We start from the raw sequence: 24,700 nt of genomic DNA, 5'->3' as shown, positions 1-24,700 counted from the left end.
GTTTAATTTAATTTAATTGATTTAATTTAGCTGTTGTTAATGCTGGCTTGGATATTAGTATATTACTTCCTCTATGTGTAACATATGTGGCAATGAATTCTGATTCTTCTTCTGGGTTAGGGTTAACCCTTGTGATCTCTGGTCTGGCGGGAGCATACGTTGTTTGGAAAGGAAGGTCCAGTGTTTCCTATGCTGGAGGAGCTAATAAATAAAGCATTGAGGCACCATTCCTTAGTATTATGATAATTCTAACAGCTTTTATCATAAATATAATTCTGGTTAATTTCCCAGTGATGAACCTTCCAAAGGAACTATTCAACCGAAACAAACTCTCCACCTAAATACCATATTCCTTCTTGAGAGGGAGGGCACTCATGGTTCACTTTAGAACCCTTCAGACAGACATTCACAAAATTAATGAGTTTTCAGTTGTAAGTAAAAAAAATGTTGTTTGGGAATGCGTAACACATTTATTTTTAAATATTTACATAGCTGTTCATAAAAAGTAGACTGTATTAGACTACTACCCTGGAGAGGATACCTTTTACACGATAAAGTAATAAAATGCATAAATCAATCATATAACAAATACTATTAAGAGAATACATTTCTTTTGTAAATAATATAAAACAAATTATGTTATACTTTACATATTTTCAAAGCATTTTTAAATTGGCTTGAGTACAGTATCCTAAATGTGCAATTTATTGTAAAGTATTTTATTGTGCTACGAAATACATCTCCATATTTCAATTGTTCTGCCACTTTTCCTCAAGGTATTACTATTTTAACCAGTACCTGCATTCAGAAAGCATCCTTTGGCTCGTGAAGCTTTAATCTAGCTGAATATGGCATGAACATAAAAGCGCTACAAACAGGTCCAAGCTCCAAGCGCGCACGCTCACAGGTCAAGCAATGTCCGAAAGTGCTGTGCTCTTTGGGCCAGTTCCTTTGCAAACTCCTGAGCCTCATCCAGGGCCTGCGTGTCCGGGAAGTGCACCGCCGCCTTCTTGGTGGCCACGGCCAGCTGCTTCAGGAGAGCACACAAGTGATTGCTCTTGCACAGGAGGCTCTGGGAGGAGCCCCCCTGCTGGGCCTGCCTGTACAAGGTGTCCACCAGCCTCTGGCCCACCATGATCACCAGCTTACTTTTCGAGATGAACTTCTCCGGCGGCTGGCCGTCCCGAAGGCTGCCCACAAACCCCCCGATGGCCTTGTGGAGAGCACCGAAGTAGAGCCGACAGTGCTCCGACAGGAAGGACGATCGCGGCTCCTCTGTGTCGCCGCCGGACCCGGAGGAGAGACACTTGTCTTCAGCCTATGCAGTGGACACATCCAACAAACACACTCGTATTATGTCTTACGGGCCACAATGTCTTTTCCTCACCAGGAGGAATGTCCTTAATCGTGGACAGCATCATTGCAGATTGATAGGAAACACTAACCTGTGCCTTTGAGACTGGGACGTTTTCTTTTGGTTCCTTCTGCACTTCCTTCTGCTGTTTTTCAAAGTCATTTTTTGTCTGACAAAAGTCAAAATAAAGTGTTACCAAATTTTACACCTAAAAAATAATTACAATTCAAGGGCCCGCCTGTAAAAAAGCAAGGCGGATTGGGGCACTGAGAAACACAACAGCACCATTTTATTAACAACCTTCTTAAAAATCCGCCTGTGCTGAATAAACGTTCTGTCCAAGGGCTTTTGGATATAAGAAGCTCATACCTGTAGCTCCACGTAGTCGTTGTCCTCCTCCACTGAGTTCCCCCCTTGTTCACTTCCATCAGGACTTTCCTTGGTCTCTAGGCCACCCTTGGTATTGAGAGGCTCCGGAGCTTTCGGAGGGGCTCTGAACAGTAGCTTGCCATTGGCATTGACGATGGAGACCAGGCACTTGACGTCTTCTGGAACAGTCCGCGCCACCATGACAAAACGCTCCAGTTGGTCAGGGGTCTGGACCTGACTGGGGTCCTGGCAGAGTGTGTCGAGGGGCCAGCCAGCCGTGTTCAGAGCGCTCAGTGTTTGTTGTAGGATCACCCCCGAGTCTTCTACGATGGACAGCTGTTTAAAGAGCCTCGTCTGAAGGTTGGTATCGGTCAAACGGCGGGCGTTGCCCTTGACGTCCCGTGCAAAGGTTAGAAAGGACGTCAGAGACAACACAATAGCCTCAGCTGCTTCTTTGATTGCGGTCAGGTGTTTCTCCAGATGTTCCCTGTTCCTCCATTGACTGCTGACAAAATCCATGAGAAAAGGGACGGCCCTGCAGACAGACTCCCGCAGGTCCAGGAGCCTGCAGCAGGCCTCGTCCTGGCTGAGCGTCATCTCTCGCAGCGGCTCGGGAGACGACGAGCTCAGGGCCAGAGAGTCACACGAGCTGGTGGAGGAGCTGGAGGCTGTACTTATTCTTTGACTTTCTGCCGCAGAGAAAAGCAGCTTTCTACCTCGTTCGCTGTCCTCTGACGCGAACGACTCCCCTTTTCCAGGAAGTCCCCGGAACGTTGTGCAGGCCATGAAGTTCCTCATTCGCTGGAGACGCACCCTCGCAAGGACATTAGCATCGGTTGAGTCGCTCCTGCACTCCAGGGGTATATGATCACTGGGGGCATCACTGAGACCTCGAGCGAGGGGATCCTCCTGGGGTGGAACCGCATATACCAGATCCTCTGTAAGCCTCTGAGTTGGGGGCTTGTCGTAAGTGGGGACATTTGGCAACACTTTGGGTGGACTCGAGATGTCAGGCAAGTTGGATTTTGGTACATCGTAGAGCGAGGCAATACAACTGCCTTTTTGAACGGGCCAAGCCCGTGCTGGAAAAGTGTCAAAAAGTTGGCTGCAAATGGCTTTGGAGGGGTCATAGGAGCCTTCGGGTAGACTTTGTTTCTCAGGACCCACTGGCACGTCATAGATCCACTCAGGCTTGCAGGGGCCGGGAATGGTACTGCATCCAGCCGTCATTTTCTGTTGGGCTTCTGTGGCCGAGGGAACAGGGATGTCATAGCTTGAGTCTTGAGAAAAATGCGGTGGAACTGCATACACCTGTGCACAAGAACAAAGATGTCAAAGACGCCTTTAGACTGCATTATTTGAAAGCAAGCACATTGTAGGTTGCTCATTCATTAACCCCTTTACATTTTGGAAACCTACGTAAGAGTCATCCGGACTGCTGCACTTTGGCACTTGTTGTGGAGTTGTTGATGCTCGTCTGGCCTGGCTCGGGACATCGTAAACCTCCCCAGTGGGACGGGACATCATGCTGAAGAGTGATGGCTGCGGACGAGACAGACAGGGCTGTAACATTGGGTTTGACTGGTAACATTTGAACTGCTATGATCAAAGCTGCATCTACCTCATTGACCTCTGCACAACACATTTATGGGTACAGTTTATGCTCTGAAGCCGGTTGCGAGTGCCGGAGAGTACCCTATGATGCATGCACTCAGCCAATTAACACAGCTCTATAATAGAAACCATACTGCTCATTGAATATTAGGTGGCTACTGCAGAAGGGAACAGACTCCCCTAGAGCAGGAAAGGAAATCGTGAACATGTGGGTTCATTTCTTTCCCCCTGGCTCCCTTCTGACGCACATGCACCCGTACAGACGCTCCTGTCTTTCTGGGGCCCACTGTTTGCAGTTAAAAGTGTCTGAAGTCTGTGTCTGTTGTTCTTTTATGGGCCCATAAAGAGCCCGGTGCTGCATGCCTGTCCCATGGAGAGGCCCTTGGTCCCCATCTGTAAGCTTTTTTGCCAGCAGGGGTTTCACAGCATTGCATTTCTGCAACAGTCTACATCTCTAATCATGAGGGTGAACCCTTCCCCAAGAGAGAGCCCCAACTTTGACCCCAGAGAATACACAGTTAAAGGGGCCAGGGGGTTCTGTGAGATCAATTAACTGTTGTTTTTGGCATGAATTCTTGCACACTAAACAAGAACATTTCACGGTACGAGGTATGTGCTTCTTAACTTTTAGTCATCAACTAAAGAGTTACACCTTTGTCTATGATGATTCCTTTTATTTGATATGGACATCACAGCGGCATTAGAGTTGTGCACAATAACAATTATGGACAATAACTTTATGCACTGTGTTTAGTGTTTGTAGCGAAACGCTACAAAAATGTTAAAATTTACAACACCTGTCCACAAGAGGGTTTATTAGAGGGGGAAAAAGTAATAAATAAATAAATAACAGAGCAAGAGGATCAAAGATCCGAAAAATCCTAAAAAAAGTCTGGAATAAAAAAATATTTTTTTTAGCCAAAGCCTTAAACACTGAAGATACATATTGAAACATACACACAGTACAAGTAACATTCAAGGATTCCTAGGTGTGAGAACAATGCTGATTCCCTTTTAACCATGATTCGAACAATTAAAAACTGTGTTGCATTTTCAAATCAACAACAACCTGGAGGCTATGTATTCTTCTGACACGGCGGGGGATTGACAAATTCCGTTAATGCTTTTCAAAATGAGAGAACCTGGTAATTTACATGTTCTAGTTGTTCATTTACCATGTTGTCGGTGTATAAATGTCTTTGAAAATGAATATAAGTCAAGGGCTGTTTTTGTAAAAGGTAGGACGGGAAGGAGCATAATGCTGACACCATTGTTCTCAACATGAATCCATTTCTTGTAGAAATGATTAAAAAAATGAGTACCTTGTATCCCTCAGGTACTTCTGTGCTGTTTCTCAGTTCTGAAGGAAATGGAATCTTTGAAGTTGATGAAGGAGTGCACGGCACCTTGTAGATCATGTCCATGCGCTCATAGGCTGGACTGCTGGAGGGTCGGGGTACACGTGGGATCTGGTAGATATTTTGCTTGTTGTCATTGGTCGAAGCATCAGTCAGTTTGGGTTTGGCTACTTTGCCACGTAGCAAGGCCTCAGCGGATCCTGTTGGGGGTAAAAGCTGCAGTCTGTTTGCCGGGGCCAGGCCGCGGCGTCCATAAAGAGAACACATCCACCATCCGGTGGTGCCTGCCACGTTCTTCTCCATCACCGTGACGATGTCCCCCTTTCTGAAAGCCAGCTCATCTGCACACTCCGCAGTGTTGTCGTACAGAGCCTTAGCAAGTTTGTTCTACAATCATGAGCAGAGAGATTGGGAATAAAGATCGGGAAGTAAAAAATACACATGGACAGAGGAAAAATTTCAAATGACAAAAGTAAGATACCAGTTCCCCAGACAGTATGTAAAATGTGATTTGCATGGCAGAAATACCCATTTAGAAGTTTACTTCAAACGGAATAAGGTGCATTTCCTTTGCTGCTGTTGGCCTATGACACCACTTCCTCTTGCCAAATGTTGCTACAAGTTTCCTGGCTCATTCATCATACGGGTTCACAAGAGAAAATTGCAGTTTTTCTAATTCATAATTAACATAGTTATTAGTTGTCAGTCGAACACTTACTGTTAAAATTATTTAAAAAAAAACAACAACAACAACTAAGTAGTCTTAAACTTACAAGTAAATGTGGCATCTCTCTATTTTCACTTCCCATTTGACTGCCCTCCCCTGGGGTAAATGGTCTACCAGTTTGTTCTTCCTCTTGCAGGCCTGTGAGCATCCTCTCTCAACTCTTTAAAAATACATTGACTAAGTTAAAGCTCATTTTGTGGCAGATTTATTGCCATAAGGTGGTCACAATGGAAGAGAGTACATGCTATTATGGAAGACCTTATTTCATGCTATCGAAACAGACCCTAGTGCACAGTACTATAAAGGTACTATAAATGACCCTAGTGCACAGTACTATAAAGGTACTATCAATGACCCTAGTGCACAGTACTATGAATGACCCTAGTGCACAGTACTATAAAGGTACTATGAACGACCCTAGTGCACAGTACTATAAAGGACCCTAGTGCACAGTACTATGAATGACCCTAGTGCACAGTACTATAAAGGACCCTAGTGCACAGTACTATAGAGCACCCTAGTGCACGGTACTATGAATGACCCATGTGCATGGGACTATGAATGACCCTAGTGCACAGTACTATAGAGGACCCTAATGCACAGTACTATAAAGGACCCCAGTGCATGGTACTACGAATGATCAGTGGTGAAAGTAAGCCGGTACGACACACGCACTGTCACGGTTTGGGTCTGTTTGTCTTATTTTGTAGCTTTCTTGTGTCTCGTGTCTCTGGGTAACTTCACTTCCTGTCCTGTGATTGCCTGATTGCTTCCACCTGTGTCCAATCACCTGCACCTCCCTTGTGTATTTAAGCCCTGTGTGCCAGTTGTCCTTTGTCGCGTCATTGTCTACGTCAGTTGCCGTTGGTGCACGTTCGTCTGTTTGGTGAGTCTTATGTTTTGGAATAAAGAGCACGTCTGGAACTCCTGCGTTTGACCGTTCAGCAGGCTGCCCGGCACCTGCTGGCGAGCCGGGGTTGGCGTTCCGGTCACCGCCCTCGCCGCCCTCGCCGCCCTACGCTGACCTCAGGGGAGGTCACCAGGGGGCATTTTCCGGCCCCCAGACGCCCGTCAGCGCCCGTTCCGGCGCCGAGACGCCCGTCAGCGCCCGTTCCGGCGCCGAGAAGCCCGTCAGCGCCCGTTCCGGCGCCGAGACGCCCGTCAGCGCCCGTTCCTGCGCCGAGACGCCCGTCAGCGCCCGTTCCTGCGCCGAGACGCCCGTCAGCGCCCGTTCCTGCGCCGAGACGCCCGTCAGCGCCCGTTCCTGCGCCGAGACGCCCGTCAGCGCCCGTTCCTGCGCCGAGACGCCCGTCAGCGCCCGTTCCTGCGCCGAGACGCCCGTCAGCGCCCGTTCCGGCCCCCAGACGCCCGTCAGCGCCCGTCCCGGCCCCGAGACGCCCGTCAGCGCCCGTCCCGGCCCCGAGACGCCCGTCAGCGTCCGTTCCGGCCCCGAGACGCCCGTCAGCGCCCGTTCCGGCCCCGAGACGCCCGTCAGCGCCCGTTCCTGCCCCGAGAACCACGCCCCCGCCCGTTCCTGCCCCGAGAACCACGCCCCCGGTCCCGGCTCCGCGGCGCCCGACCATGAACCCTCCCTCCCACCCTCTTGGGACCGCCTGGAAGTCGGTCCTTGAAGGGGGGGTGGGGTCAGGGGTTGGGCCGGAGCCCCACGCCACGACGACGCCGGAGCCGCACTGCTCGGCGCCCCCCGCCACGACGACGCCGCAGCCGCACTGCTCGGCGCCCCCCGCCACGACGACGCCGGAGCCGCACTGCTCGGCGCCCCCCGCCACGACGACGCCGGGAGCCGCACTGCTCGGCGCCCCCCGCCACGACGACGCCGGAGCCGCACTGCTCGGCGCCCCCCGCCACGACGACGCCGGAGCCGCACAGCTCGGCGCCCCCCCGCCACGACGTCGCCGGAGCCGCACTGCTCGGCGCCCCCCGCCACGACGGCGCCGGAGCTGCACAGCTCGGCGCCCCCCGAGACCCTGACGCCCGGTCGCCGACCCGGCACGCCCCCCGAGACCCTGACGCCCGGTCGCCGACCCGGCACGCCCCCCGAGACCCTGACGCCCGGTCGCCGACCCGGCAGGCCCCCCGAGACCCTGGGGTCCGGCGGTCATCCCGGCCGGAGGGACCCGACACCGTGCCGCCGACCCTTGGGGTCCCCTGGGCGGCCGGGGGTTGTCGGGTTCCCCGCCCTCCCTCCCTTGTCTGTTTTTCTGGGTTCCACCCTCCTTTAGGACCGTCTGGAATTCGGTCCTTGAGGGGGGGGTTCTGTCACGGTTTGGGTCTGTTTGTCTTATTTTGTAGCTTTCTTGTGTCTCGTGTCTCTGGGTAACTTCACTTCCTGTCCTGTGATTGCCTGATTGCTTCCACCTGTGTCCAATCACCTGCACCTCCCTTGTGTATTTAAGCCCTGTGTGCCAGTTGTCCTTTGTCGCGTCATTGTCTACGTCAGTTTCCGTTGGTGCACGTTCGTCTGTTTGGTGAGTCTTATGTTTTGGAATAAAGAGCACGTCTGGAACTCCTGCGTTTGAGTCCTCCCTCTTCGACCTGCACCAGCCCGATTCTGACACGCACAGGCCCGTCGCGACAAGGCAAGCAGAACAAGCAACTGCTTGGGGCGCCGAGCTGGCATGGGGCCCCAAGACAACGACTGGTTAAGAATAAAATGCAACGACAAACTGTGTGAGCGCCCCTTTGATAGTCAATGCAGTAAAGTGCAATGACACTGTTATCGCGATCCCCCTCAAGGGGCCCCGCTCATGAGCAAAAAACAAAACCTCGTCGGTCAGCAGTCATCATGAAGCGGAATTATGCTTCAGGAAGCCAGAAAAGGAAAGATAAAGAGGAGGATAATAAAAATACAAGATAGTGGTAAGTGATAAATTAGACTGGATAAAATAGTATTGTCTTGGTGTAATTTTGCAGCAGGTAGGCTAGCAAAAATAGGTTTGTTAGTCCGTTAGACAGAGACTTAGTTTTAACTTGCCGCAGTGCTGTGTCCCGTGTTGTTTAAATAGATCGGAGTTTAAAAAAACAAGTGACATTCAACTGTCATTCTAGCGAGAGCGAGCTGCGGGACACATTTTTTTCTGCCCAAATCAACAAAGCTGCCATATGATGGCACTCTGCTGATTGGGCACTCGCATGTGCTGTATCTGACTGCCTGACCCTCACGTGCACCTGTATTGAAAACAATTTAACCCTCACCCTAAACACTTCTAAAACACATCGCTGCCAGCGCTGTTTATCATAACAATACTTCTATACTGTTGCTAGCCCGGGGCTGTGTCAGATCATACTACTAAATTGACTAAACTAAGCTTAAACCCAAGGGTACATCACTAAAGCAGGACGTGATTGTAAATAAATTAACAGGTTCCGCCATTGTTATTAGATCTGGACGAGCGGAGTGCTTGGACCCAGAAGAGGCTAAATGTACGTCATGATACGTCATGAGACGTCACGTGTGACGTCAGTGAATATCATAGTACCACCAAGAAATAAAAACTACTTTCACCCCTGTGAATGACCCTAGTGCACAGTACTATAAAGGAAGCTCTGGGCAGCTTGTGGCATGACTGTGTGAACACTCAGGGAGAACTGGATTAACACTTATCCCATAAGCATCTTTTTTTCAATTCCCACAAGAAGCCTGTCTGCCTGTCTGTATATGTGACCCAACCGTGTTGTTGTTGATGCAACATGATGTCCCTTCTTGAACCTTTAACATTTGGCCAGGACAACAAAAAGGCGACTTACAGAGGTAGAGCATTCCATGTAGCTGACAACATAATGGAATAGTTGATCTACAATGAGTCAATATTTGTATTAAACTTAGAGAGCAACGCTGCTATGACTGTATGCTTTTTTAATTCACTATAATAATATGGGTAGATGAAATCCAGCGTTCTGATTGGTTGAGAGAGAGTCACATGGTGTGCATTATTCAGAATAATGTACAGTTGCTGTTCACATTGACCCAAGCGTTCCATATATCTGCAGGTTAGAGTTTACGCAATCCTTAGTTGACATTTCAGTCTTTAATTCGGTGGCAAAATCGGCAAAAAAAGATCCCATCAATGGTCGTTTTGAGGCAATGCGGGCTTTCGCAACCAGACAATGAAGATGGAGGTCATCAACAAATGTGAAGGAATAAGATGGGGCGGGACCCAATGCTGTTTACATACACGTACAGGGACTATTTTTCCTCTAGACTGATGAAATGTGATACACAACTTTTGGTGGCTACAACTATTTTGTGCTGAAAGGGAGCTGTTTACTTACTATTTATCATTTAGCTGGTAACCGTATTATAAAAGCAAGGTACTTGAAGCAGTACTTTATCTTCAATAACGTAACAGTTGCACGTCGGGCCTAACAACACCCCCAAACTGTTCATTATCGGATGATAAAGTACAGCCTCTCGTATCTTATTGCTTAATTAATAAATGCACAAAAAATGAGCTCAGTGAGAGGTGAAGTGGTCAATAATTAAAATCAGCCAATGTCATCCCTGCTAAGAAAATCATATATCTGCTCAATGAACACAAAGAAGCTTCCTGCGTGTGTGTGAAACAGGAAAAAAAACGTAATATAGTAAATGCCACAAAACGGACTGGTTAAACACCAGGAACAGAATATCACTGCTGATCGCAGAAAATCCTCAGACGGACCTACGAAGAGACAAGGTAATCACAGGGCTTAAATACACCAGGGAAGGAATTGAAACCAACGGACAAATAACAAATGAAACGAGGATAAACAAACACCTTGACAGTGTGTTTATTTTGAGGCAGCCTGCTGTCACTTGCACCTGATGTAAGGTAAACCTAAACCCAGCAGATCTGCATAAGGGATTTAATGGGCTGAAGGAGAAGCTCTGCTCTGGGCGGTAGATACCGTAACCGTACACTTGATGTCCATCCACAGACCAACGCAGATGGACTTACTGCTGTTTTTGCTATAAACACATTCAACTTTGGGTTTGAAATGCGCCTCCGGGCTGCAGAGCGGCTGATCTTTGTCGGGCAATTGTTTATTTAGTCGTGAGTATGTGTGTTTACGTCTCTGATAATGTAGCATTAAGCTCAAAAATGTCAAACCCTGAATTTTTACACAAAATTCCGACTTGACAATGTCAGTTAAAACGGTTGCGACTGATTGCACCTTCTTGAATGTCATTTGTGTACACTAAACTTTTTCATGGATTTTTTTAGTTAAATTATTAATATTGTCACATTTTTACAAACATAAGATGTCTTGTCGGGGAACATCTTTAGAAACAGTAGTGTCACAGCTCTGGGAGCGTTCTGTTGGTTGGTGCGTGGGTCGACCACTCCACACCTGCAAAACCAACATTCATCACCAAATAATAGTTCCAAAAAAGTAGTTGTCCAAAGGGCACTTGTTACTATATATTTTGTTATTATTACCAATTCATTAACAGATCCAACTACATTGGTTGGTAGTTTGATAAGTGGTCATGTTGAAGGAACCACTAACAAAGGCCATCAAATACAACTAGAGTGTAACCCAATCTCCTATATGGTCCTCTTGAAGGGACAATGTGGTGGACTCGGCACTGTGGCTGCAGATTTAAAGCAGCTGAATGAAAACCTATCTGGCCCCAACTTTGTCAAAAACAATACAAGTGTGTGTGTATGTATATATATATATATATATATATATATATATTGCATTGTTTTCAAGTTCTACAATAATATTGCGACAGTCTCCCCTGAGTGTATTGTCTCATATCTCTCTCTTTTGTCAACATTGTGAACTCCAATGCCATTAAATATCTGTGTAACATTGAAGTAGTCCCCATATGATGGGCATGTGAACTTATATCATTTGAGTTTGCTATATTTAGCAATCCCCCACATTACTTCGTTACTTTAATTTATTCATCACTGTATTTTTATTCTGTTCTTAATTGTATTTATTTCATATTTATGCTGATGCAAAGGGGGCAAAGCATGTGTTGTATGTGCATTTTTAGCAATACAAGTTTCAAAACTATCTAATAGTACATGACTATTATAAAGGTACATGGTTATTACATCAATGACACAAAGGAACATCAAGGATACTGAAGGAATATTGGTGCAGACGGACCCTCTGCAAAACAAACACACAGCCCTCAGCTGATGAGTGTGTGTGTGTGTGCGCTGTCATCTGCAACAAAGAGCCCATTCACCATCAGAGCCCAACACGCTCAGCACCTGTCGGGATGCAGGCCTGCGGAGCACTCTGACACACACACTAGGCCTCCGCAAACGGCCTGCCTAATCCTCAGGGTCATGCTACAGACATGCAAGTGAAATACGTGGGGTCAGATGACATTCGGCCACTGCACCACCAAGATTTACGCTGTCCTACTTTCCCCTTTGAGTCATCTTATACACCATCTGAAAAAAGGGAATCCTCACTAAATCATACCATAAACCAACTCCTGCCATGACCTACCAATGCAGGCCATACGGCCTTGAAACCTGAGCCATGCAAAGCACTTTCTGCAATCTGATTATCAGTGCGACTTTTATTCTGGTTACTCGTTGTCCCAATGTGTACTATGTACCCATTGAATTCAGGCCACTTGTCCCCGGCGTTGGTGCGGTGTTTACTTGTGTGTTCTGCTTGCTGATCACCGAGTACAGTAACAAAGCCAGATTCAGCTGTGACTCTTTTGGATTCCTGCACACGCCTGCTTGTGCGGATCAGCCTCCTGACAGCTGGTCGTCAGCACTTTAAACTGTACAGCTGTCTCTGCCTCTCCCGTCCCTCCCTCTCCGTTCACGGCGGACGTCAGACACAACACAGGAGAGGCTTTTAAAAGCTTCTGTTTGGGCAGTGTGTCATGTTTCAAGAAAACATAACATTCAAGGTAAGGTCATCAAAAAACGTTTTTAGTCAAACCAACACTCCAAAACCCGAAGGTATTCAACTTATGATTACATTAAACCAGAGAAAGTGTATATTTAAAAAGCTAAAAAGTGTTTGCTTGACAAATTACTTAAAGCGGGACTACTATCACAGTAAGAGCAGTGTCTCTGCCAGGCGATAATGAGATTGGTCGTTTTTGCATGCACGTGGTATAACTGGACATACTTGTTCGGCACTTTTGTACTCTATCATTTCATCATTTATACATATGTAACTAACATTCACAATGGTCACACCTACAGGAGCAATGGGTTAAGTGTCTTGCTCAAGGACAAAGCGGCACGCAGGGTTAGCAGGGCCTAGGATCGAACCGTCAATGACACACATGTACACACACACACACAAGTGTGCATATACATGCCTGTCCACGGCTAGTCTTGCATGCTGCTGCATCAAACTTCAGAATCATTTCTCTAGGACGTCACAAGGCTGCACTGCTGATGCTCAGTTTCGCTGACAGCTAACCCAACTAACAGTACACACGGAACCTAACTTGCCACTCCGTTCTTCCTCTGCAGCCAGAGACCATTTTTTCACCGCAAACCGCAAAAAGGTTCTACAGATACAGAGAAGGTGGGTGGGTGGGGGGGGGGGGGCAGGTGGAACAAAGACGCAACAATTTCATCATCTTAAAATTCCCTCAGATGTGCTGCATGGAAAATACCGTCGCCAACCCGAACGGATCCAAATGGGATCCTGATTCCGGCTCCGTGGCGGGGACACTGACTCCATGCAGCTGCCCTGGTATTTCCTCTACGGGAACTGGTGAGAACTATGTCAAAACATCATAAACAAAAAGCACACACACAAACTTCCATGGAATCTTTAGAACAAACATGGACAGCTACTTCTTCTTCTTCTCCTTTTCTTTAATGATATGAAAGTCACCACAATAGTAGACCCAACATGTTTCAATGAGATTTTTCTGGAAGCAGACCTCAAGAGTGGATTTACTTTTGAGTTCAAACAGACCTATTTGTTGTTAATCCGAGTCTCCCAACAAACACACTGAATATGAATACTGTCGTGAGCAGTTAGACGTAACAGGGCGTATCGCTCTGGACCATGTGAGGAGCCGGTGATAACAGCCGCAGCAGGAACTTATCTTGCCGCTCACGCTCAAGTTTTATTTATACTCGCACTTCCTCCGTCTCGCCTTCTGCCTTGTTTCCCAGCGAATGTATTCGCTGTGAGGTCCCTCTGCAGCTTTATTTTAAGATGGTACATTTAGAAATTTCCGGGGGAACAGAAGCATGGTGGCGTTTGAGATCTTGGACCTCAACTCAACGCTAGTTTGTTGCAGATGAAAGTCTCTTTACATGTTTTAAGTTCATAGGCGCTACAATCAACATTTAGAGATGACTGCTTTTGAGCCCACATATTGCTTTCCACAAGGTAGAATGTGGAAATTGTCAGCACCACTGGTACAATGGAGCAATGTTTTATGCTTGCTAAGTTGACAAGTGATGCCAAGGTCACAGTGATGACACAATGATGACAACATTTGCTGAAGCACAGTTTAGCTTATATCTTAGGTTGAAATCTAATGTGTGTATCCCTAGCCCAAGGGGGTTGGCCTAAATTAGACTCCATAAATCCAGAGGTATTCCATTCACACCGCATTTCTACAAGGTCTGGGTTAAAGGTCTGCTGCAAACACAAGTTATGTTTAATTCTAGAATGACCTGCTCTTATGATAACAAAAAAACAAGCCTGCGTTTACTCAATTTCTGCAAACTCGACTCAACTACCAAGTCTGGCTTTGCCCACTCTGGATTGTGAAGCCTTTTTATGCCCAAAATAACTCAGTTAATCCCAAGCAAACACCTTATTTAGTCCAAGGCTCAAAAGAAATTATTTAGATTAAAGCAACTCAAATAATTTGTTTAGCTTGTGGTGAAACCTGCTGCAGCTTTACTTAGGTACGCCTAACGGAAGTAGGGTAAAAAAATGTTCACTTGTATCATTGTAACCATAGTGTTAGTATTAATAGATAATTACTGATCCAGTACGCATCAATCTCGACTGCTTTCATCACACAACCAGTCAATTCATCAATTAAAGGTAGTCCAAGAAAATGTTCTGACTCAGTCTGCAATTGCTGCCAAAGACAACATGCCAGTGTGTGCAAATAGAAAAGCAAATTACGATGCAAGCATGTTCAGTGTTGGTGATGGGCAGCAGCGCGGACACACGCACGGCCGCGCGCGCACCTCCTCGGGGACCGACTTATGATAAGAAGTAAATACCGTGGTCTCACCATGTTTGAGAGGCGGTGGCGCCCCGCGCACGCAGAAGGTGAGCTCCTAGGTGAACCGCCTCACTCCGTGAGCGGGAGCGCGCGCGGAGGTGTCCTGCTCGTCCGTGCCGCTGAAGCACGTTGTCTGGGCTGTCAGTGGGAGGCCCGGCGCTTTACACAGCGGGCGGGGGCACTGGGGTCCGCGTCATTGGCCGGAGACCCCGCCCCCCTCTGAGCAGCTGCCCCACCCATGACGGTTTTTGCTTCTTTTTTCTTCTCTCCACTCAGCTTCATGCCGCTGTCATCACGCCATCATCTTTCTGAAAAAGCAGAAGTGCACGCCTCATGCTGGTCGCCTTTCTAACGAACTGAATTGGTTTTTATTGAGCTTCCTCTTTCAAACAATTGCAAGCATTCCTTTAAATGTGCAACATGTTTATGGCTGGTGGGTTTAGGGGGGGGGGGGTAATTTGATTCAAAGCAGAAATTCTTCGCAGCTGGCTGTGGGATGGAGGTGGGGGGGGGGGGGACCTTTTGTCTATGGTCTATGGGCGCAGGTCAGAACTTAGATGAGCTTTTCTTTACATGTAATCATTTCACTTGTACAACTTTGAGGTTCTTAAACACAAAGTATCTGAAGGTGGGTAATGTGCTGGCAATGTAACACCAATCCAACATTTCAAGTTTGAATTAAGCTTGACACAAACCAACATCTCATTAGAGTGTGTGAGTCTATGATGACTGTGTGTGTGTGTGTGTGACATCATCCGTGTGGAGCAACCTGCAGGTTGCGGTCTTTTTGCAAAAACTGTGCTCTTAAAATACACACAGGATATCATCATTGCTGAGGGGACTTTTTGCCTTTCATATCACATGACACACTTGTTACTTTTAATTCTTTAATACAAGTCACAGAACTACAACAAAGTACGCAGACTAAGTAGAAAAGTTGAGCTCTGTTAATGACAACAACAGAAATCTGAAGTGTGCAGACAGAGGAGTTTTAAAAAAAGTAAGTTTCAAAAAGAAAAATCTAAAAATAAATGGTCCTTAGGAGACTGCAACTCTTCAGTATTTTCCCCCCGTAACATTTTTTGTCGTGTTTATGCAACAACTCTCGTCATCCAATCAGCCAGCCTCACACAGAGACCAGTGATGACAGGACGTGGACACAAGTCAGCAAACGTACGTCTCTGTGGTCTTCATCTCCAAGAGAAGAGCCGAGAGCTGCCGCTGGGCTCCTGACAAGACAACCGTTCCGATTAAAAATGTTTAAAAATAAAAGTTTTCAAATCAAACTGAATTACAGAGCGGTTTCGCTGTGGACAGATACGCGTCAGCCGTGTCTTTGACCAGAACACGTGTCCAATCGGTCGGGTCCTGTGGTCACGTCCAGGAGCAGAAGTTGCGGCGAAGACCAGTGAAATGTTTTGAAACAAAAAAAAATATATATAGAAGTTTCACTTTAAGAACCGGGGGGAAAAAAGTCACCACGGATCAAAAATGACGTGGCAGCTTCCTGGGTGGGCAGCATGCGCCTCAGTCTGTGGTGGTGCGGCGGTACCAGAATCGGGCCCGGAAGTCGTCGCTGCAGGTCATGAAGCCGGGGTTGGTGGGCGAATGGACGATGCAGCGCACAATGTTGTTGTGTCCCAGGGACAGCAGGTTCTTCCTCTCGGCCGTGCGCGAGTCCCAGCAGCACAGGCTGATGGTGCGCTCGTCCGGCAGCAGCACGTAGTCCTCCGTGTGGTTGAAAACGCCCTGGGTGCGATGCATCTGACGGCCGCTCAGCCCCGCCCCTAAATATAAAAAAAAGACCAGACACGGTCACATCAACATGGAGATCAGGTCACTTCTAGAAGATTGTCATCTAGTTGCACATTTTACAAGAGCACACTTAAACGCATCATGATACAATTCACCTTACTTTGGGAAATAGACATCGAACGCATCGTAATGCATACCTTAGCTAGCTAGCGTTTAGCCAATAAGGGTGGTCATTGCTAACATTGAAGAGCCTATTGAGTTTTACGAAAACCTTTTGGGTGTGGGGGTGTTCTATTAAAGGAGAGCAGCTTTACGATTCTTTCCAGAGAAGGAGATTGCTGCCTGGTAATGCCGCATCCATTTTTCTAACAAAGCCCACTTAGACGAGTAGAATCTGACAAGATAATTATCCTAAATACACTACCCAAGTACCAAGAGGGGTTTTTGGACAGCCTTCTCCATTAGCCAGTTTCGTCCAACTGATCACATGTATCACTTGCTCACAGAAACACTCCGACGGAGAATCACCACAGAAGATAACTAGCGTCTCCAGAGGTAAACGGTCTCCATAGGGACGCACCCAAAGCATCATGTGTAAGATGAGCAGTTACACCACTCTGACCCACCAGGAAGAGAAGAGCTTGCTCTTCTTATTCTTAATAACAGCTGCCTTAGTGTTTTTACTAAGTAAATATTGACCTAAAAATTCCAACCTGTGTTCATTTGAGCTAACCATGAAAGACACGTCAGTCACCCTGCCACCGCAAGAAATACAAAAAAAAAGAGTCCCTATGACTCAGCAGTCTTCTACAAACAATGAATATCAGCTGAAGCTGCATCACTCAGCTTCTTCCTGAAAATGTGGTCAGTGTGATGAAAGCTTCCCTGCGTGTTGTGGAAAGGTTGACTCTTTTTTTCTAAACAATGTAGCAATGTTGTAAAAAATAAAAAGGTAATCTAGAGTAAAGAATAAAACAAATCAGAAATATTACAATAATATTTGCAAAAATATGCATACTTTGATTTTATTACAGCACGGCGTCTTTTGAGCGAGCAGTCTAAGCGTGGCACATGACTTGGTAATATTTGCACACTAATGTGTCAGATTGCGAGGGCTTCTCGTGTTCACGGCCTTTATGGAAGCGTTTTAAGAAGAAAGCCGCTGTTGAAAGTAAATCATAAGAAATCCTGTCTGGCCATGAGGAAGACAAAGCAACATGTGGATGAAGGTGCTCCACAATGGAACTGTTTTTGCCTCAATGTAAAACGCTGTGTGGAGGAAACTCAACACTGGCCATCAGCCGGAGCACAGCATCCCAACAGGGAAACATGGTGGCGGTAGCATCATGCTGTGGGGATGCTTCTCTTCAGCAGCTACAGGGAAACTAGTCAGGATGAATGGAGCCAAATACATGTACATATACTGTACATGATACAGTCTGCAGAAGACTTGTCACTGGGGTCGGGATCTTCCAGCAGGGCGATGACCCCAAGCATACTTATGCATGTCAACTTTTTTTTTCTTCTTCTCATTAGAAGGTATTTTGCACCTTCAAAGTACTTTTAAATGCCCTAATAAAAATATTTTATCAAATGGAGCTCGAACACATGACAGATGAATTAAATGCAGCCTCTGTCGACATTAGCCGGCTGCTGACAGCTGACGTTGACCGACTTTGGGGTTTTCAGTAGCGTGTGCAACGTCTTTAAGCTACAAACCAATTTGTTACGAGGACATCGAGCAAATTTGTTGATGGAATAAGAACAGTACATTTTGATGCCTGGAGAAAACACACACTCCGAAAAGCCTCAGGTACATTTTGACAAATGTTAGATGGCCATCCGCTAGCAAAATAATTGGTTTTCAGCCGTATTTATTAAAATCAGAATGTAACGCCACCAGTGACAGGTCACTTAGTTCAAATTAGAGTGTGGCCTCTTAGCATAATGCAGAGCAAATATAAGTCCGGCTCTTACTGTGAAAAGTAAAAAACGCTTTTCTGGTGGGTATAGCACAAACTGAGGAATGTATTGCAACAGCGATCACCTAGCATGCCCCCTGATTGGACATCAATGATTAAAAAAAGTTGCACAATGCGGCCTTTAAATTTCAAGCATTTTAACCCACGCCGCCTCCTTCTTACCCGTGTACTTGACCAGCGTCCGGCCCGTGGAGATCTCCCACAGTTTGACCACGGAGTCTTTGCCGCTGGACAGGATGTACTTGGAGTTCTTGGAGAAGATGGCAGAGCACACCTCGGCACCGTCGTGGGCCTTGTCGAAGGTGGTCACGCACCGGTTGGAGACGCCGTCCCACAGCTTGATGCTGCCGTCCTTGCTGCAGCTGACGTAGCTGTTGGCGCTGGGGTTGTAGCCGACGCCGCTGATGGTGTCCGTGTGCTGGTCCAGCGGGTTGCAGGATACGAAGCACTGGAAGGTGTTAACGTCGTAGAGGCGGAGGGTGGGGTGCTGCGTTCCCACCAGCAGGAAGTCGCCTGACGGGTGGAAGGAGATCGAACGCAGCATCTCGGCCTCCTGTCGGGGAAAGGACAAAGAGGGAGTTGGATTATAAGATCATCATCGTAGTCAGTACATAGAATCAATAGTTAAATGCCCTAACCTTGTTTATGTTATATTTGGGGAAAACAATTGTGTAGCAAATCTGACCTGTATATGTTTAAATGCTCTTTTTGCAGAGGGCTTCGAGTAGTCAAACAGCTTGAGGGTGTAGTCTCTTGAGCCAGACGCTAGAATCTGTTCAGTGGGGTGGAAGGCAAGGCAGGTGACCTCGTCTACGTGGTCATACAGTGTCCGAATGACGGGGTGATTCTCCATGTTCTGCTGCGCCGTCTCATTCATCATCACCTGAAATGTAAACACAGACACACACACCATAGAAAATTGTTAACAAAAAGCTGCTAGATTTAATAAAAGGCGTTGCTGTGGGATCTAATCTCACTTCAATAGGCATAGCACTCTTGGCCAGCATGCGCTCAGTGTCCAGGATCTTGATGGAAGCGTCTGCAGAGCCAGTGGCAATCAACTGGCCGTCGCGGCTGTACGAGGCGACGCGGCACGGGCCCTTGTGAGATGTCACGTAGCAGGTCTCGTACTCGGACGCCTCGGGGGACATGGATTGGACATCGGCATCAAACTCCATATCAATGCCCACACCAGGCGCCACCGTGTCCGATCGCCCGATGGCATACTGAACTGCAGCGTCGTCGTTTTCCATCCCTAAAAAAAAGGTTTAGAATTGCACACTCGGGGCCTCCTTAGCCATCACGTCGCTTCAACAAGTCGGACGTTAACGTTACCTGTCTTTGCCAGCTGCATGAGCTGCTCGGACGGAGACACGACGTTCGGTGGTTTGACCTCAGTGATGAGACTGTTGGCGATGTTGGTGTACCCGTCGTAGAGCAGCTGGCTTATGATGAGCTTGTACAGGTGCTGTCGGTCCTTCAGGGTGGGCTTGGATCGATACATGATAGCTGCGCGTGAGTGGAAAGGGAAGTAGCTGGCAAAAAATAAACAAAGAATGTCAAATATTAATCATAATGATCTGTTTCACAAGACGGCGGTGTTACTTGATGCGGTATTGGAAACGCTAGCTAGCGGGTAGCTAGCATATCTACCACACGTTTGTAAACACCCACTGTTAGCGGGGACAGCTAATACAACCAATGAATCTAACGTTAGCTTTGCTTAGCATTGCTGCTAGTCATGTTAGCTTGGTTGCTAAAGGCTAGACTGAAGCACGCCCGCAAATTTGAATCCCGAACGAGCTGGACGTTTGCACTACGCAACAACGGCGTCACGTGCTATTTAAGGACAAGAGGTAAATGATACATTTTGAAATGTGGAAATATCTAACCGTCTTCAAACTTCCAACTGCCCTCCTGGACACAAACGTGCGTTACGCCGTACGCATTTACGTCCTACGTCACAGTGGTGAGCGACTCTCCGGAGTGAGGTTGCCTTCACGGTAAACGGGATTTGCATATTAAAAGTGCGCTATTCCATATTTATTTATTTTACTAAAAGATGATAGGAGCGTGTTTTATTCAAATGTAAATTTGAACACCTTCAACTGAAAAAGGAGAGAGTTTAGGGAGAGAAAACGGCTGTCACGTAATGACTATGTTTTAGGCTAATGTACGAGATTACAACATACCTTCAGTGCAGGCCAAAACGTCCAAAAGCCCCAATGACCTGTCTCGTCTTTCTTTCAATGCAAAACAACTATTAACAGCCACAATTAACTTAACCCATATTAGCGGAAACAATTAATTGATTGGAATTGAAATGAAATGCTTTGTTCCCCTTACCTAATTCATAATAAATAATTCATTTCTATTTTGACCCAGCAGAGGGTGCACAAATACAGCAAGTGAGCTGTGAGCTTCTACTCAGGATTCAGCACAGCCTTGTTGGCATATTTGCCGTCTTTGCTTAACATGGTTGTTTGGTTGAAGATCTACTGAACACAGCAGCTAAGGTTGAGACATTTATTATGGTTTACAGTGTAGAACTGACAGGCACATGCTGTGTGTTGGCAGCTGGAGGTGGTGGTGTTACTACTGGAGGTATGAGACAAGAGAGGGAAACGAGACTGATGTCCTTAATCTACTGAAAAGGCACAAATGAACGTGTGAGTGGATAAAGGCCTCCAGCTATTCGGCACCCACCCACGCACAGTCTCTCATTCGCCACTTTTCTCGCAATATGGCTCATCGCTTCATGAGCTGGCATAAGAAGAACGGAATGGAGTGTAAAACATGCAGATGGATGATGGTGACTTAGTTTTTTAGAGAAATGAGCCTGTTCAAATGATACATCTGTCATTCCATGTGCAAGTATGTAGAGGCAGGCAGCTTCGCAGTCCTTAAAGTGATGTCATGTTTTGTGAGCAAGGAACCGTTTGTCCTACCTAACTAATGTTGTTCTGCCATGATGACATTATCTTTTTCAATCATTGTCTAAGGGACAACAGGGATAGGATCAACATTTTATCCTCATGAACTCAGTCAACATCCAACAGGAGGAATAGCAAAGTATTTTCTTGCTCTCTGGTTACTGCAGACCATCAGCTGTGAATCTTGACATAACCCCCCCGGAGCAACGAGGCCAATACATCAACGACAGTTTAAATCTGTGCAAATCCATCTTGATTGTTTACACACTGTGATCAAAACATGAATCTGACTCTGAATCATACCTGAAACTCTACTTCTTCCCTGCAGGACTGCGAGCTGTGGTAGAAAACATGCGTGGTAGGAGGTGTCTAGTTACCATGTCAACACAAAGCATGCTCTAGATCGGGCCTGCAGTTGCCTTGGAGACCAGCTAGAGTCCGTAGCAGCAGAATTATATAAAAATGTTTTCTTTCATCAGATGTCATCTGATAACTGCACAGTGGATCCCACACAATGACATAATGTTCATGAAAAATAAAGATGCTTTCAAAACATCAAAGCATTAGAACTATTGAGAGAAGAAATATCTTTAGATTCTTTCCATGTATTCACATCAAAAGAAAATAGAAACAGCTAAAGCTAATTATTTTGTAGTGATGGTTCAGCATTTGGCATTTGGAAGAAGCAACACCACTAAATGAAATTAACCAATCAGATGGACTGCTAGCTAGTTTATTAGCTAGCACCAGAGGTGTGGACTCGAGTCATGTGACTTGGACTCGAGTCAGACTCGAGTCATGAATTTGATGACTTGAGACTCGACTCCACAAAACTTACAAAGACTTGCAACTCGACTTGGGCTGCGTCTCATTTCTCTGTCTTACCCCTTCCCCTTCCCCTACCCCTTCGTCTTTGTCTTCCCCTTGCCCCTCGATACCGAGAGAAAGGGGGTAGGGGTGAGAACGTTCCTCTAAGAAATGAGACACCACTCGATAACTGGTTGCGTCATCATCCCTTGCCGCTAGCTGGCTGCTACGTCAACAGAGGCGACAAGTGTTGACATAAACGAAGATGCCGTCGTCTCAGGTCGTGATATCGATTGCCTGGGCTCTCTTTATCTTTGCACGCTTGGGTGCCATCAGTCAAAGACATAGAAGAAGACGATTGTTTCTTAGACGAATACGACTGCTTACGGATCAAGTCATGGTACGACGTTCAGCCATAAAAAAAACTTGATGCCGGCACTTTTGAGAAATTCCTACGTTGTTAACTGTTACCCCTCTGTTTCAAGTGTGGTCCTCCGCAAACTTCGTTTCAAGGGCTATGTAGCCCTACGCCTTGGCCCTAGCCCTTAATCAAAATGAGAATTGAGACACCACTTCCCCTCACATGAACGCGCAAAACCGAGGGGGAGGGGTAAGGGGAAGGGGTAAGACAGAGAAATGAGACGCAGCCTTGGACTTGAATACCGATGACTCGTGACTTGACTTGGACTCGAGCCTTTTGACTCGAGAAGACTTGCTACTTCCCATGAAAACTGGGGGAGAACATTTTCACACCACCGCGCCGCTCTGTTTATCTGCATCTGTCAAATAAATATGCGCCACCAGTATGCAGAGAGCGCGCGCTGCCTGCACGACATCCAATCACTGCAGTCCATTTGACCGTATCAACGAGACAGCTCGTTCATGGTTACAAACATCGGGATTTTTGAACCCGGATTCAGACTCCGATGGAAATCCTCGCCAACATTATGCCAACGTCCGTTTTAAAGTTGTGTAATGAGCTGAGTTAAAGTTATTAGTTAATCAGTTATGCAGATGTTGCATGTGTTCACGTTATGCTCCGTTACCAGCTGTAGTTACGCGAGACAACCCGAGTTTTGGGGGGCCGTGTATGCGGAAGTGTTCGTTCGGCGTGGTGACGGCCAACAGTGACCGAAGTTGAGTTGTTTTATATAAATAAATGCAGCGGAGTTGCAAGCCAGTCATCGCCTCCTTATTTACGCTGCAGCATTGGGGTGAGCGTTGCAGTACTATAACACAGTCACAGTCGATCCACCATTACCCTTCCCTTCGTAGTCTAGGTCTGTGAGGCAGCGCACCATCACCCAGGGTTCCCCGTCCCCACTATAATAAAAGGACTCGAAATGATTTGAAACTAAAATGGTACGACTTGTGACTCGACTTGAGACTTGTTCGCTGTGAATTGTGACTCGACTTGGGACTTGATTCGTCTTTGACTCGACTTGACTCGGGACTCGAGGCCAATGACTTGAGACTTGCTTGTGACTTACCTAACAGTGACTTGTTCCCACCTCTGGCTAGCACTGTTGAGAGTAGTGTGAAATGGATGTTAATGTGTTGTTGAGCCCCTTGTAGCAACCTTCATTTAACTATTTTTTAAGATTTTTCTTTTACTTTTTACCACTAATATCTATTTTTTTCTGAAGCAGTTCTCTTTGCAAGGGCAGCATACCAAAATGGTCACTTAAACCTAAAACCAACTACTTGCTCCTGCAATTGTTACGAGTTTCAGGAGTCGACGTGGAGGGTCACTTCGCACCTGTCAAATCAAAATCTGAGAAATTTCTTTTGGCAGCTTCATTTGAATCAGTTTTTTCCTTTGCTCTTCACATTCTGTACATACAGTCTATTTTTAAACAAATAAACAACATGTTTTTTTATAATATATCCAAGCATAGTATACAATAATATAACTTAAACATACAGTATACACAACAGCAACAATGGCATTGAGGCAAAGTGCAAATGAAAGTGCAGTATTTTTGCAATGACGCTGTGTTCACTGGTTGCGTTTTCTGGCACCAGGTTGGATAAAAACTTCCAAAGATATAAAATAATTTCCTTCGGATTTGCCTGGTTCCTGAGTGCTACAAGGTCTTGGATGCACAGAATTCTTAGTAAAATGTAAGGCTTTCATAAAAACTACACTTATGCATGTGTGAACTGGTGTGCCCTCTGCAGAATAATACATGCTGCAATGGGAGCTCTGGTTGGAGGTGGGAAATTGACTCCAGCCACTCACAGCTCATCCATTTATTCTCTGCCTGAGAGAGCCAAAGCAGTGCATCAACAGCCCTCACTGCACCCTCGCCTGTGTGGGTGTATGAAACACAGTGTGTGGGAGGGCGTAGGTAGGTGGGGCAGCAAGTAGGCCAAATAAAAGTGATTCTCAGACCTGTTGATGGTAAAGTTCGTCAGTCAGCCAGCGGGACTGCTGTAGGTAAGCTCACCTCGCTCACCGCACTTCCTCTTCCAAGCAGTCGCTGTCATTTCTGTATTAGACCTTAACCCCCTTCCATCTGTGCTGGGGGCCTTGTCTCTCTGTGTTTCCTATGTTTTCAACTTGTCCTCCGGAAGTCTTTGTTTGACAGCTACA

The 24,700-nt window shown here is 46.5% G+C and overlaps 2 protein-coding genes and 1 long non-coding RNA gene across 7 annotated transcripts; 1 reads left to right on the top strand and 2 right to left on the bottom strand.

Moving 5' to 3' along the window:
* Positions 1-453: 453 nt before the first annotated feature.
* cass4 (Cas scaffold protein family member 4) lies at positions 454-14,772 on the bottom strand. The gene is made up of 6 exons (XM_037448304.2): positions 14,637-14,772; positions 4,660-5,082; positions 3,143-3,265; positions 1,724-3,034; positions 1,446-1,523; positions 454-1,318 (listed from the first exon to the last, which is right to left on the bottom strand). Exons 1-6 carry the CDS (start codon positions 14,637-14,639, stop codon positions 902-904), a joined length of 2,355 nt encoding a protein of 784 aa, XP_037304201.2. The 5' UTR covers positions 14,640-14,772; the 3' UTR covers positions 454-901.
* On the top strand, positions 11,853-15,038 carry LOC134132293 (uncharacterized). Its single transcript, XR_009956842.1, has 3 exons — positions 11,853-12,317; positions 13,021-13,141; positions 14,904-15,038. It is a non-coding gene; the product is annotated as an uncharacterized LOC134132293 (long non-coding RNA).
* Positions 15,039-15,520: 482 nt separating this feature from the next.
* cstf1 (cleavage stimulation factor, 3' pre-RNA, subunit 1) lies at positions 15,521-24,690 on the bottom strand. Of its 5 annotated transcripts, none has more exons than XM_037489975.2 (6): positions 24,555-24,690; positions 19,700-19,899; positions 19,342-19,619; positions 19,050-19,247; positions 18,527-18,917; positions 15,521-16,414 (listed from the first exon to the last, which is right to left on the bottom strand). In XM_037489975.2, exons 2-6 carry the CDS (start codon positions 19,866-19,868, stop codon positions 16,155-16,157), a joined length of 1,296 nt encoding a protein of 431 aa, XP_037345872.1. In that variant the 5' UTR covers positions 19,869-19,899; positions 24,555-24,690; the 3' UTR covers positions 15,521-16,154. The 5 variants fall into 5 exon arrangements, with proteins under 5 accessions (XP_037345872.1, XP_062420053.1, XP_062420054.1 ...); XM_062564069.1 differs by lacking the exon at positions 24,555-24,690 and adding an exon at positions 21,601-21,681; XM_062564070.1 differs by lacking the exon at positions 24,555-24,690 and adding an exon at positions 20,557-20,581.
* Between the last annotated feature and the right edge of the window lie 10 nt (positions 24,691-24,700).

This window comes from Pungitius pungitius, chromosome 8, assembly GCF_949316345.1.
Source record: "Pungitius pungitius chromosome 8, fPunPun2.1, whole genome shotgun sequence".
NCBI lineage: Eukaryota > Metazoa > Chordata > Actinopteri > Perciformes > Gasterosteidae > Pungitius > Pungitius pungitius.
The sequence above is the reverse complement of the archived record's forward strand: the minus strand, read 5'-3'. Positions and strand labels throughout refer to the sequence as shown.

Excerpts from the sequence above, each read along its gene's own strand:
- cass4 (XM_037448304.2), bottom strand. Across the intron at positions 3,266-4,659 it reads AAGTACCTGAGGGATACAAG|CCATCACTCTTCAGCATGAT; the intron begins GTACTCATTTTT and ends TCTCGTCCGCAG. Across the intron at positions 1,319-1,445 it reads TCCCAGTCTCAAAGGCACAG|GCTGAAGACAAGTGTCTCTC; the intron begins GTTAGTGTTTCC and ends TCCACTGCATAG.
- cstf1 (XM_037489975.2), bottom strand. The coding sequence starts at position 19,868 with ATGTATCGATCCAAGCCCACCCTGAAGGACCGACAGCACCTGTACAAG. Across the intron at positions 19,248-19,341 it reads AGAGTGCTATGCCTATTGAA|GTGATGATGAATGAGACGGC; the intron begins GTGAGATTAGAT and ends TTTACATTTCAG. Across the intron at positions 16,415-18,526 it reads GACGCTGGTCAAGTACACGG|GGGCGGGGCTGAGCGGCCGT; the intron begins GTAAGAAGGAGG and ends TTTTATATTTAG.